Below are 12,908 nucleotides of genomic sequence, written 5' to 3'. Positions count from 1 at the left end.
CACCTAGGAAACTAAGAATTTTTTTTTTCTCATCAGATGCTTGTGATTTTACATACATAGGCTTTTACATACATACATATGTTGCTGTAGAGAAACAGTGTATAAATCAGCATAATCTCCTCCCTAGAAAACCAAGTCTACAGAAAGGTTCAGGCTTCATGTATGAATAGCCTCCCATTCTAGGTAGTTCCATCTTAACATATGCAGAGTAAAATACAACAGCTGACAGAGCAGGGTGGTGGGCGGTAAACACGACATGCTGTAGGTGGGGCCCAGGATCAATCCCAGAGGCTAGCTCCTGGCTTAGAAGAGTTGTCATTACTTGCAAAAGTATTATCCTTTGGAATGAGAGCACATTTGGCACCACAGGGGAATTGCAAAGCCAGAAAGGAGGAAGAATGAATATCAACAGTATGTTCTGATGAATGGATAACTAAAAAGAAGGCCACAGCTGACCCTGGAGCTTCTGGGAACTGTGCCTTCCTAACCCCAACACCACATGCAGCCCCTGGGAAGGCCTGCTGGAATCTGTATGATGACAGCATACTTTCTCTTTAAAGAATTTTATTGAGATATAATTGACATACAATAAACTGTATATATTTAAAGTGTACAATGTGATATTTTTCTTATTAGTCATCTATTTTATACATATTAATGTATATCTGGCAATCTCAATCTCCCAGTTTATCCCACCCAGCCCTCCACTCCACTTTCCCCCCTTGGTTTCCATATGTTTCTTCTCTACATCTGTGTCTCTATTTCTGCCTTGCAAGCCAGCTGATCTGTACTATTTTTCTAGATTCCGCATATATGCGTTAATATACGATATTTATCTTTCTCTTTCTGACTCACTTCACTCTGTATGACAGTCTCTAGGCCCATCCATGTCTCTACAGATGACCCAATTTCATTCCTTTTTATGGCTGAATAATATTCCATTGTATATACGTACCACATCTTCTTTACCCATTCATTTGTCGATGGACATTTAGGCTGTTTCCATGTCCTGGCTATTGTAAATAGTGCTGCATTGAACACTGGGGTGCATGTATCTTTTCAAATTATGGTTTTCTCTGAATATATGCCCAGGAGTGGAACTGCTGGATCATATGGTAGCTCTATTTTTAGTTTTTCAAGAAACCTTCATACTGTTCTACATAGTGACTGTACCAATTTACATTCCCACCAACAGTGCAGGAGGGTTCCGTTACTCCACACCCTCTCCAGCATTTATTATTTGTATACTTTTTAATGATGTAGGCCTGTAATCTTATACAATGTCTTTAGACATTCTTACAAAATGGGTATCATCAGAAAATCTACAAACAATAAATGCTGGCAAGGCTGTGGAGAAAAAGGAACCCTCCTGCACTGTTGGTGGGAATGTAAATTGAATCAGCCACTATGGTGAAACAGTATGGAGGTTCCTTGAAAAACTAAAAATAGGATTACCATATGACCCAGCAATCCCACTACTGGGCATATACCCAGAGAAAACCATAATTCAAAAAGACACATGCACCCCAATGTTCACCGCAACATTATTTACAATAGCCAGGTCATGGAAGCAACCTAAATGTCCATCAACAGACAAATGGATAAAGCATATTTTCTTATATTTGAACCATAAGGATCTCCTGAGCCATTTCCCTATTTGAATAAGACTTGGTAAGACTACCAAGGGCAAAATCGTTATTTTTTTTTTCCTGCCAAGCATTCACTCTCTATATCCAATAATATTCATTCAGAGAATCATCCCTACTCTGATTTCAGACCATGTGAATGAGAACATAACCTAAACCCCAAGTCAATCAACACATAATATTCCCTAAGTTACAATGACTGTTTCATGGATGGACATGTAACCCAATCAGAGCCAAAAATGCCCAGGGAGTTTCTTCTGGGAAAATCTGTTGCTCTTTCCCACTAAAACTGGATGTAAGAAGGAACATGGAAGGAGCAGCCTATGGAAAGTCCTGGAAGTAAGAGAGGATACCAGGCAATTGGGGGACTGAAAAAATTCAGTTGAGTTGAAAAGGAGAAGTAACAAGAGATGAAACTGCCAAAGTAAGCTGGAGCCATGTTAATTAGTTGACACTTTATCCTGAGGGCACTGAAGCAAGGGAGTGACTTGGTTAGACTGGGGCCATCAGGAGGTAGGTAAGACCCAGAAGAGCCCCAAGCAGCCTCTTATAGCATTCCAGACACTGCAACAGAATCATTGCAGGTAGTGATAAATGCTGTGAGGAAAAGCCTCTCTAAGGAAGTGACATTTCAGCTGAGAGCTGAATGGGGAGCAGAAGGCAAATCTAGAACACAGGCACAGTAGCAGGTGTAAAGGCCCTGAGGCAGAAATTAGTTTGGTATATTCAAGAGAAAACTAGTGTGCCTGCAAGGAATAGACTCGCCCATGGAGCCTTTGATTTCAGCTCCGCAAAACTGATTTTGAATTTCTGGCCCCAGAACTGTGAGATAATACGTATCTACTATGTTAAGCCACCGAGTTTGTGGTAATTTGTTACACTGGCCATAGGAAACTAATACATATAATACATCACAATGCAGGTTCATACTGGGAAAAAAAAAGAGAGAGAGAGAGAGAAAACTAGTGTGCCTGACATCTTGGGAGTAGAAGTAAGCAGGACTCATTGCATGCAAGGACTTTGGACTAATCTAGTTGTAATAGCAGGCCATTGGAGGGTTTTAAGCACCATCTCCTTCAAATTCTATTTCCTTAAATCTCTGGAATCCATCTGCTTCTCTCCACCATCCTCACTGCACTATTGTAGTGAGAAAGATAAAGTGACATCTATTGGAAAAGGACTTGGGGGTCAGGGAAGTTTTGGGTTTTTGCTTTTCAGATGGAAGAGGTGAAACATTTTAAAAATAAATGCTGGAACTTCCCTGGTTGTGCAGTGGTTAAGAATCCACCTGCCAATGCAGGGGACACGGGTTCTAGCCCTGGCCTGGGAAGATCCCACATGCTGTGGAGCAACTAAGCCCGTGCGCCACAACTACTGAGCCTGTGCTCTAGAGCCTGAAAGCCAACTACTGAGCCTGCGCTCTAGAGCCCATGTGCCACAACTACTAAGGCCTGCTAGAGCCTGTGCTCTGCAACAAGAGAAGCCACGGCAATGAGAAGGCCATGCATCACAACGAAGAGTAGCCCCCACTCGCCACAACTAGAGAAAAGCCCGCACACAGCAACGAAGACCCAATCCAGCCAATAAATAAATAAATAACATTTTAAAAAATAAAAATAAAAATAAATGCTGATGGGAGGAATACAGTACAGATAGAAATGGTCTATATAGAAAAGAAAGAATAATTCATGCAACAAGGATTCTGAAGGGGTAAAACAGCCTTAAGATAGGAACATTTATCAAGAGCTAACATTGTTCTAAACCCTAGATTCAAATGAACATATGATATTAGATAGATTTGTCTGTTACCATCCTCTTCATTTTACAGAAGAGGAAGCTGACACTTGGAGAGTTTAAATAACTTGTCCAAACTCACACAGCTAATAAGTGGCAAGCTGAGATATGAACCCAGGCAGTCTGTTTCATTTGATTAGTCTCTCCTAATCTCACAAAATACAAAATTCCCCCCACAATATCCTTTGAGGGAAAATCTCTGGGAAAGAAGAGAATTAACAAGGCCCTTTGACTCATTTCCCCTGAATTTTTGTGTCATCCCTGGGATTCTTTCAGTGTTATCTGTTGTCACCACTGTAGTACTTAGTATGTGTTCCTTGGATGATTTTGCATTTATGCAATTAAGCTCTTCAACTACTGTTTAATCTGAAATTCCACTTCACCTTAATTGCAGCTGAAATGGTATTTCACCTAACTGTCCACGAAAGAAGATTCGTATTTTTCTGATTGTTGGCTGTCTCATATTTAGTAGCATCTTGTTCTTTGGATACCCATATGCCCAAAGAACATCCGGAATATCATGTCCCAAAAAAGTTGTTTCTTCTACTAACAGAGCAGGCAGCCTGAAAGATGGAGCCTGACACCATATGCAAACCATCAGTGCATTTGGTTGCCCAAGACTCTGTCAATCCGTGCCACTCAGAGCTTCTCTGGACACTCAGCGTCTACTCCTACAACAGCAGGCCAGTTGGTTCTTACCATCCTCCAACAATTCTCCCCTCTCTGTCCTATAACATCAATTTCTTCCTTTCTACTAGATCACTACCATGAGCAAACAAAAAACTCCCATCTTAAAAAAAAAAAGAAAGAAAAAGAAAATCCTCTTTAACTCCACCCCTCTCTCCCTCTCTTCTGTTACCACTCTTTTGCTCTGCTCCTCTGGGAAGAGTTGTATGATATATTCTGGCCACCCTCAATTCCTCTCCCCTCATTCTCTCTTAAACCCATTCCATTTAGGATTTCACCCAGACCATCCTACTGAAATTGTTCCTGTCGGGTCACAGGTCACTTAGGTATCTCTCTCCTTCACTCCTACACACACACCCACACACACACACAGCCCCAGGATACAAGTCCCATGCTGGAGATTTTTGTCCGTTTTGTTCACTGTTGTATCCTCAGCACCTCCAGTCCCCACGACATTTCTCTCTCAATTCCAAAAGTCCGACTGAGGCTTCAAAGGATGGAGAGAGGGCTTAAGGCCACAAATCGGCCTAGGTATACCAGGTTCCTCAGGCCGCTAAGGCAGTCCAGGAGACCCCAGGTGACCAAAGAGCTTCTTCTCCCTTTGCAGACCCTCTGGTTTTTCTCCAGAAATGAATGGCCTCAGAGAGGAGATAGCAGCCGAGGTTTACAGGAGGGAGATCTGGGTTGGCTGCTCGTGGGGAACACAGATCCACGGACCACTCCTTACAGGAGTCTCCCAGAAAGGAAAGATACAGACTGGCCGCTGCCGACGCTAGGCCAAGCCAGAGGGGCACTGGGAGGGGATCCTGCAAGCCTGGAGGCTGGAGAGGACTAAAAAGACCCTCACGAAGAGCTCCCACACGCTCACACGTCCGGGGCCCTTCCTCCTCCGTGACACGAGTTTCTCCAGCTGAGTGAAGGGCTCTAAGAGAATGATTTTGCCGCTTGGCCTCGTGGGAGATGTAGTCTTTCATGAGGCCGGGCTAGAAGGGCCTTTTACAAAACTTTGGCAGAAAAAGAAGAAAACACGATGCCTATGGGAATCCAAAACGATCTTCACGCTCACACAAACTCTAAATACACTTTTCCTCCTTTCCCTAGCCTCGGGCGTTCTCGAGAGCGGCTCCAACCGCGGCCCACCTCCAATGTCCCATGTTCCTCCGCTCTGTTTGGGCCGATCTAGCTCTCTCTCCCTCGCTCGCCTCTCCGCCGCGCGGTCCAATCGTAGGTGCGTTGCCCGCAGTTCCCGGAGAGCCTTGCGGCTGCGATGGCGGCCTCCGGCTGGCGTGGGGCTGCGCTCCTAAGAACCGTGTTAGGGGTCTGGAAGCCGGGTCCCGACGCCGCGAGAGAATGGGTGACCCGGCTCCCCTCGCTCGTGGGCTGTCAGCGGAGATGCGTTTCCTGTGTCTCAGGCCCGGCCTTCTCTGGTCCCCGTCTGGCCTCGGCTTGTCGCCCAGATGGCCAGAACTCAGCCCTGGACTGCTTCTTCGGACTCTCTGAGCCAGACAGCTCGTTGACCCTTCACGTCCCCGCCGTGTCCATACACAGAGGTAAAGGGCCCAGATAGATTTGCCCGGGACTGTCAGGGTTTTAGCACTGCAAGTCCCATGTCGGGGAAACCCCTCAGTCTCAGGGAATATCATCTTTGGCTGTGTGTTATGGAAAACGTGGAAAACGATCTTGAGGCCCCTAGAGATAGAGGCGAGCAGTGAAAGATCTCACAGGAGAGCGATACGAGGTTCTAAGAGCGATACGAGGTTTCGAGCCAGAGGGAACCGATCTGATCACAGCCAGAGACGCCCACAAAGAGCAGGAGATTAAAGGGCCACAGGCATGGCAGAGTTGTGGCTCTCTGGGGAGAGCATGGGGAGCAAACTCAACCCAATAAGTATCCCATCTACTTGTCAAGGCAGTGAGTTGCAGTTGGCCCTTGAACAACAGGGGAGAAGTATTAGAGATGCTGAACCCAAGCAATGGAAAATCCTCATGCAACTTATTGTTGGCCCTTCATATATGCAGTTCCTCAGTATCCACGATTCCTGATCTGAGGATTCAGCCAACTGCAGATCGTGTAGTACACATCTATTGAAAAAAAATCCTGCGCGTAAGTGGATCAGTACAGTTCAAACCCATGTTGTTCAACAGTCAACTCTACACCTGGAAAGAGCACCCTCTATGCTTCACGCAGCATAGACTAGAGGCTGGACACAAAAACTGATAATTGCGATGCAGTGTCATAAGGAGCAAATACAGAGAGACTGAGGAAGCTTGCATAGCCTTCATAGTATTCTTAGTAGGGTGAGATAGAGTTGGAGGGATTTCTGGCTTTAACTGGAATAGTGATACTTTCACACACGTACATACATTTACCGGGCACAACTACATTACGATTCCACGAGGTTATTGAGTGTTAAGTGCCAGGCATTGTGCTGGTTTTACATAATTTCCCATTGTTGAAAGAAGGTTATACAGTAAGTAGGTACTGTTAATATCATTTATGTTTTACATATGAGAAAAGTAAGGGTCTTAGCGAGGTTAAAGAACTTGATAATGGCATATAAACAAACTAATGGACAAGCTAAATCTCAAAGCCAGGTGTTGGCTTCAATCCGGTACACTAGTCTTGTACCCATAGTCCCTTTGTGTATGGGTAGGACTGAGTACCTGACAAGGGATCCAGATTGCACTACCTCTCACTCCCCTCCCTTTCCCACACGCAGATGAGCAGGATCTCCTCTTGGTCCATTGCCCCGACATGCCCGAGAACCCCCGAGTGCTACGAGTGGTCCTCCTGGGTGCCCCGAATGCAGGGAAGTCAACACTCTCCAACCAGCTGCTGGGCCGAAAAGTATGCTGCATCCTTGATACCCCACCCACCCCACCCTTTTCATTTCTCACTTCTTATTTTGCCTTCGTGGATTGTTCTAGAGGGATCTGGGACCTCACTTGGGGCTTCTTTGTTCCTGGCAGGTGTTCCCTGTCTCCAGGAAGGTGCACACCACTCGCAGCCAAGCTCTGGGGGTCATCACAGAAAAAGAGACCCAGGTGGTGGGTACTTGCAGTGGATGTTCATCAAACAGGGCAGAGGGTGAAGCTAGGAGGGTCTCCCTTACTGTTAGACCTGAAGAAAATAGTGGTTAGACTCACTTCTGAGGGAAGGGGGCTCCTCTTCCTTTAGGCCTGGTGCAGTTCTCTACCTTTCCCCTCTAGCATCTAGTCAGAAAGGTCTCATTGCCTCTTTACTGCTTCCTGATCTTCCAGATATTCACAGTCGTCCTCTTCCTCCTGGATCCTATCTAGAATTAAAACAAAGCTGGAGGGTAAAAATCTAAAGTCAGCTTGGCCAAGGAGTGGGGGCAGGCTCCTGACGTCAAGGGTGGGTGGCCTTTCATTCCCCAGTCGTATTCTTTCCTTCTGGGGTCCGGGGTCTGGGCATCTCTCTTTCCTCATTTTAGATTCTGCTTGACACACCTGGCCTCATCAGTCCTGCTAAACAGAAAAGGTAATAGCTGGGGAAACAGTGGGTTGTAGGGGGAAAAGTTTTGAAGAGAGAGTGGGGAGATTCCATCATAGGGGCTGGAAAACCCCCTTATCACACCCCATCCCTCCTCAGGAGTGCATCACTCACAAGACCCTTCATGAACCGTGTATGTCTGTCCCTTAGGCACCATCTGGAGCTCTCTTTGTTGGAAGATCCATGGAAGAGCATGGAATCTGCTGATCTGGGTTAGGCTGAGAATGGGAATCTGAAGCCCAGTTTACATGGCCTCTCATTCCTGGTAGTTTGGGGGGATGGAGGTTGGCCAGGTCCCATACACTGGAAGTTTTGGGAGGTAGAGGAAAGAGTGGTCATAACCTTGTCCTCCTCTCTACACTGCCAACTTCCAGTTGTGGTTCTTGTGGATGTCTCGGATAAGTGGACTCGGAACAAGCTTAGTCCCCAGGTGCTCCGGTGCTTGACCCAGTTCTCCCAAGTCCCCAGCGTCCTTGTCATGAACAAGGTGAGCACCACCTACCTGAGGAGGGGGTCTACTGCAAGGCCCCCACCTCACTGACCACAGTCCTCTCCCTATCCCCAGGTTGATTGCCTGAAGCAGAAGTCAGTTCTCTTGGAGCTCACAGCAACCCTCACTGAAGGTGTGGTCAACGGCAAGAAGCTCAAAACGAGGCAGGCTTTCCGCTCACAGCCAGGCACCCATTGCCTCAGCCCGGCTGCTAAGGGCCCAGACACACAGTCTGTGGGAGACCCTCAGCGGATTGGCTGGCCCCACTTCCAGGAGATATTCATGTTGTCAGCCCTAAGCCAGGAGGATGTAAAAACACTAAAGGTCAGTTACCACTGACCATAGCCTGGCCCTTGGTTTCCACCCTGTGAAGACAAGCCTCAGAGTTCCTCCTGGAAGTGAGAGTGAGAGGGAAGTCCTGCTTGAGACTGAGGTGCCCATCTGCTTCCTCTCTGCCCACAGCAATATTTCCTGGCACAGGCCCGGCCAGGGCCTTGGGAGTTCCACAGTGGAGTCCTCACCAGTCAGACGCCTGAGGAGATCTGCACCAATATGATCCGAGAGAAGCTCCTCGAGTACCTGCCTGAGGAGGTGCCCTACAACGTGCAGCAGGTGCAGGCACAGTGAGGGCTCTGGGGGCCCTCCACCAGGCACACACCTGGAGCAGGACAGCTGGGTCCCAAAGAGGGGAGGGGGAGGGGCGTGCCGGACCAGTCATGATGTCTCCCTGTGCAGAGGACAGTGATATGGGAAGAAGGGCCAAACGGGGAGCTGATGATCGAGCAGAAGCTTCTGGTGTCCAAAGAATCTCACATGGTAAGCAGGGCCAGGCTTGGGGGAGGGACCAAGACTCCGTTAGACAGGGGTTCTTCTCCAGCTGCTTGGGACCCCTGAGAGCAGGCTCACGGCCCTGTCTTTTACGCCCCCCCCCCCCCCAGAGGATCCTGATTGGTCCGAAAGGGTACCTGATTTCCCAGATTGCGCAAGAGGTGGGCCGTGACCTCATGAACATCTTCCTCTGTGAAGTTCGGCTCCGCCTGTCTGTGAAACTCCTCAAGTGACCACACTCTGCTGTCTTTCCTAAAGCGTCCCCGCCCAAGCTGCTGGCGGGAGCCACAGACCAGAACCGCCCCTGCCTAGGGCCTGGGGCTGGGTGTGGACACTGACTGACTGCTGGCTGGCCTGGCCTAGTCTGCACAGCCTCTGCCCGGCCATGCCTTCTGCTGGAGGATGGAACCTACCTTAGCTTGGTTCCCAGGTAGTTCCTCTGCCTGGGGCTATAGCTACTTAGGTCTTAGAAGCTGGCCCTTTGGTGTGGGGGTGCTGCTCCCACCTGGCTTTGGGCCCAGAGCTCCTCCCTCAGCTGCCAGTTGTTAGCAGAGAGATCGTTCCCCTCTCCCCTCAGTTCATCCACCTTGCAGCTGTGTGAGGACCCATGTGTTCTGAGTGAGATACTGCCTCCCACCTGCTCCTCAAGTCCTTGATCCCTCCCACCCCGCCCCCCTCCAGTCTCGGATGCTAATAAAGTTAAAAGACAAGCATGCTGGTTCTCATCTTTATTTTTTTAGAACACGAAAGAGAAAACGTACCCATTCCCTCACCCCCACCCCATTGTCTGAGCTGGAGTCTCCCTCCCTTCAGCAGTCTGCTCCTGAGTGATCTTCTTGGCACGTTTTCTGGGTGCAGCAAGAGAACCGTTACCATTACTAAACTCAGTAATGGTAACGGTTTCCTCGCCACCCCCAAGTGCCCTGGCGGTCGACAGGCTGTGATAGGCTGAGCAGTGGGTGCGGTGGGCTTGCAGCAACCCCTGGCCTCCTCCTCAGGCTCCAGAGCTGGGAGTACCCGGACTAGTACATCATCTATACTGTAGTGTCTCATCGCAAACTTACAGTATATGATGATATCCCAGCCAGGGCCCTGCAGGAGGCGCAGGGAGCATGGCTTGCAGAGCACTGTGGCAGAGAGAGCCAGGCGCTGGGGGCAGAGCAGGACAGGTCAGGGCTGGACACACAGCTCCCCGCTCCCTGGCCGGCATCTCCTTGATTCTGTGGTCAAGGGCAGCCGGAAGGGGACTGACCCAAAGAGCCCTTCAGAGCTAGGGTCTGTTGGGATCTCCTTAGGGACCCAGCGCTGTAGTTAAACAAGCCAGAGATCACATAAGACGCAGAAGATTCCCTCTGGTCAGACCAACGTGCAGACAGATCCAGAGGAAGAACACTTACCTGGAGCTGGAACTGCAGACTGAGGGGGCCTTTGGATGTAGGGAAGCCCTGTCCCTGCCTCTCCACTCCAGCTGCTCCCTTTTTAATCCACCAGTGGGCCCCTCCCCTTGGGTGGGGCACTTTCCCGGGTTCTGGAAGGCCCTGCCTCTTAACCCTTTCCCTGCTAGACTCCTTGGACTGAGGTTCACTGGCTCTTCTCCCTGTGAGGCCACATACCCTTTTATGGACCTTGCTAAGCCTAGGAGCCACCCTTCACTCTCCATCCCCATGAAGCTGATCATCCATCTCCTGGGCCTGGGCGTGGGAGGAGAAAAAACAGCCTCACCCCAGCCATCCTTCAGGGCTTAATGGCTGGTCAGAGTCCTGGGAAGATGGTTGTTTTTGGTGGTGGGAATGTTACTTTGAATCTCTGTAAGGCAGGGAGGGTCCTGACAGCTGGATCTTGGGGCAAGCTCTGACCTAAATTTCTGTCCCTAGGCCCCTGCGTATGTTTAGGCTGAGCCCAAGGAGGCCAGATCCCTTGCCCATCTCTGCCATGGCAAGGTCCTCTAGGTGGAGGGGTCCTCTGCCTGAAGATTTGAGAGCAGCTGAATCCCAAGCTCACACAGGAGCCAGCATAGGAATGGGTTGGGGGCCTGTTCTTCAGAGCTCAAGGACTCTAGAGTGAGAGCCTGGCCTGATTGGGGTCTCTGCTTCTGAAGAAGGCAAGACTTAGGGTAGAGACTCCTCAAAGCAGAGCCTCTGTTACTTGGAGTCCCGTTCTGGGGAACACGTCTGCCTCTCTGCTCCCTCCTCTTCCCCTCTCCTAGACCATCTGGTGCGTGTGCTGGGAGGCAGTTACACCCCCTTCTGCAGGGGCAGATGAGGCCGGATGGGGAGAGGAAGAGACCCAAACTTCTTTGGGTTCCTTGGAGGTGTTTTACCTCCTGCTGTCACAGAACCCTGGCACATGCTCCTGCCTCTGTTTGGCATAATCTGCCCTCCTTTCCTGTCTAGTTAACTCCTCTTCCCTTTTCAGATCTCTTAAGTGTCACCTGTGCAGGGAAGTCTTGCTCGGCTAGTTAAATCCCCCTGTTATGGGCTCGTTTATTTGCGTGATTATTCACATTAAGCAAATAATCACGAGGGCCCAGTTTATTCACCAATGTATCTCTACCACGGAGTAGTGACAAATACACATTCATGTCAGATGACTGGTGTAATGTGGGGGAGGGGAGAGACTTTGACTTGGGGAGGCAGAGGGCTGTGGCTCTCTCAGGCAAGTCATTTTCTTGAACTGTCCCTGTTTCCCTTTGCAAACAGGAAAAATAACAGTCCCCAGTTCACAGAGCTGTGAGCTAGGTGATGAGGTGCTGGTAGCACTTAGCACAGTGCTCGTGCTGGCCCACAGAAGGGGTTAAACAAGTTAATTCCTACCTCACCCCCTTCCCACAGGGCTCTTGTGAGGCTGGTTGTTGAACATCTGAAAACTCATGAAATACTCTTGAAAGCAGCTAGAGGCCATTGAGAAAGTCCAGGTTTAGAGGTAACAGGCCTCGAGCGACAGTCCCAACTCCATTGCATCCCGCTCTGTGACTCTGGACCAAGTGCTCTCTGCTTCAGTCTCCTCAAATGTAAAATGGGCACTTTCCACACCTACCTCACGCAGGGGTTACGGGATTATGTGAGCACTCACGTCAAACAACCAGATCGGAGCCCAGCGCACATGAACCCGTGTCCGTTTCCTTCCTTTCCTGTTTCACTGTCTCGCTGTGTGACTGGGGGCAAAGTGCCACTTTTCTGAGCTTTGGCGGTAATACGTATCTTACCAAGTTGTAAGAATGAAGCGAGAAATGTGGGTGAGAAGCCTTTATAGACCCAGGCGCTCTAACCCAGTGAGGAATTATCCTTGTCTACTCCTGCCTCCCTGCAACCCCCTTTCCTGTGACCCCACAGATAGTCCAGGCTCCTTTCCCAGAGTAAAAACTTCATGCACTAGGGCCAAATTCATGCTACTCATTGGCTACGTTTCCACTTAGACCCTGGGGGCCAAGTCCAAGGGTGAGCATGGACAGAACTCAGGAGTCCTGGAGGTGAGGAAAGAGATATCTCCACCAGCCACAGATCTTGTGACTGTGGCCCCCCAGCTGGGGTAGAGGGTGCTGCCAGCAGGGTGTGGGCTGGAGGAGAGTCTGAGCCTGGGTGGGGTAGTCTGGGGACCCTGATTAGCAGACATGGGGCTATCAGGGTGGGGGCCCTTCTGCTTATCAGGAGCTTGCAGGGGCCACAGTGGATCCTGAGGACACTTCATGCTGAGGGCTGTCTCCTGAACGGCTGTTTTCCCATCCTTCTGCCTCTTTCGAGCCTTGAGGGGAGCTAGGATGGGGGTCCTTCTCCCTTTCTGCTGGTCACATGGAGACTCCGCCCCTTACCTGGCAGCCAGCGTGGGATTAGGGGACACAATTCCAGTCCTTGGGCCAAGCCTTGTACACTAACAGCTTTTGCTTCAGACTAGGAGATTCATGCTTTCATGAGACTGCAGTGGGCTGGTCTGGCCCCTTACCCTTCCAAAG

At 49.5% G+C, this 12,908-nt stretch overlaps 1 protein-coding gene across 3 annotated transcripts; it reads left to right on the top strand.

Moving 5' to 3' along the window:
* Positions 1–5,358: 5,358 nt before the first annotated feature.
* Positions 5,359–9,669, top strand: ERAL1 (Era like 12S mitochondrial rRNA chaperone 1). 3 transcript variants are annotated; one of them, XM_057717133.1, is made up of 10 exons: positions 5,359–5,677; positions 6,848–6,975; positions 7,098–7,175; positions 7,583–7,629; positions 7,741–7,853; positions 8,016–8,128; positions 8,207–8,455; positions 8,594–8,743; positions 8,867–8,947; positions 9,109–9,669. In XM_057717133.1, the coding sequence occupies exons 1-10, from the start codon at positions 5,395–5,397 to the stop codon at positions 9,190–9,192; spliced, it is 1,326 nt and encodes a 441-aa protein (XP_057573116.1). In that variant the 5' UTR covers positions 5,359–5,394; the 3' UTR covers positions 9,193–9,669. The 3 variants fall into 3 exon arrangements, with proteins under 3 accessions (XP_057573116.1, XP_057573117.1, XP_057573115.1); XM_057717134.1 differs by having other exon boundaries at positions 5,361–5,677; positions 7,792–7,853; positions 9,070–9,669; XM_057717132.1 differs by having other exon boundaries at positions 5,361–5,677; positions 9,070–9,669.
* The last annotated feature ends 3,239 nt before the right edge of the window (positions 9,670–12,908 follow it).

The sequence above is a fragment of the Hippopotamus amphibius genome, chromosome 17, assembly GCF_030028045.1.
Source record: "Hippopotamus amphibius kiboko isolate mHipAmp2 chromosome 17, mHipAmp2.hap2, whole genome shotgun sequence".
Taxonomy (NCBI): domain Eukaryota; kingdom Metazoa; phylum Chordata; class Mammalia; order Artiodactyla; family Hippopotamidae; genus Hippopotamus; species Hippopotamus amphibius.
The sequence above is the reverse complement of the archived record's forward strand: the minus strand, read 5'-3'. Positions and strand labels throughout refer to the sequence as shown.

Coding starts and splice junctions, on each gene's coding strand:
- ERAL1 (XM_057717132.1), top strand. CDS start 5,395: ATGGCGGCCTCCGGCTGGCGTGGGGCTGCGCTCCTAAGAACCGTGTTA. Junction 6,976..7,097: donor ACCAGCTGCTGGGCCGAAAA/GTATGCTGCATC, acceptor TGTTCCTGGCAG/GTGTTCCCTGTCTCCAGGAA. Junction 8,744..8,866: donor TGCCCTACAACGTGCAGCAG/GTGCAGGCACAG, acceptor CTCCCTGTGCAG/AGGACAGTGATATGGGAAGA.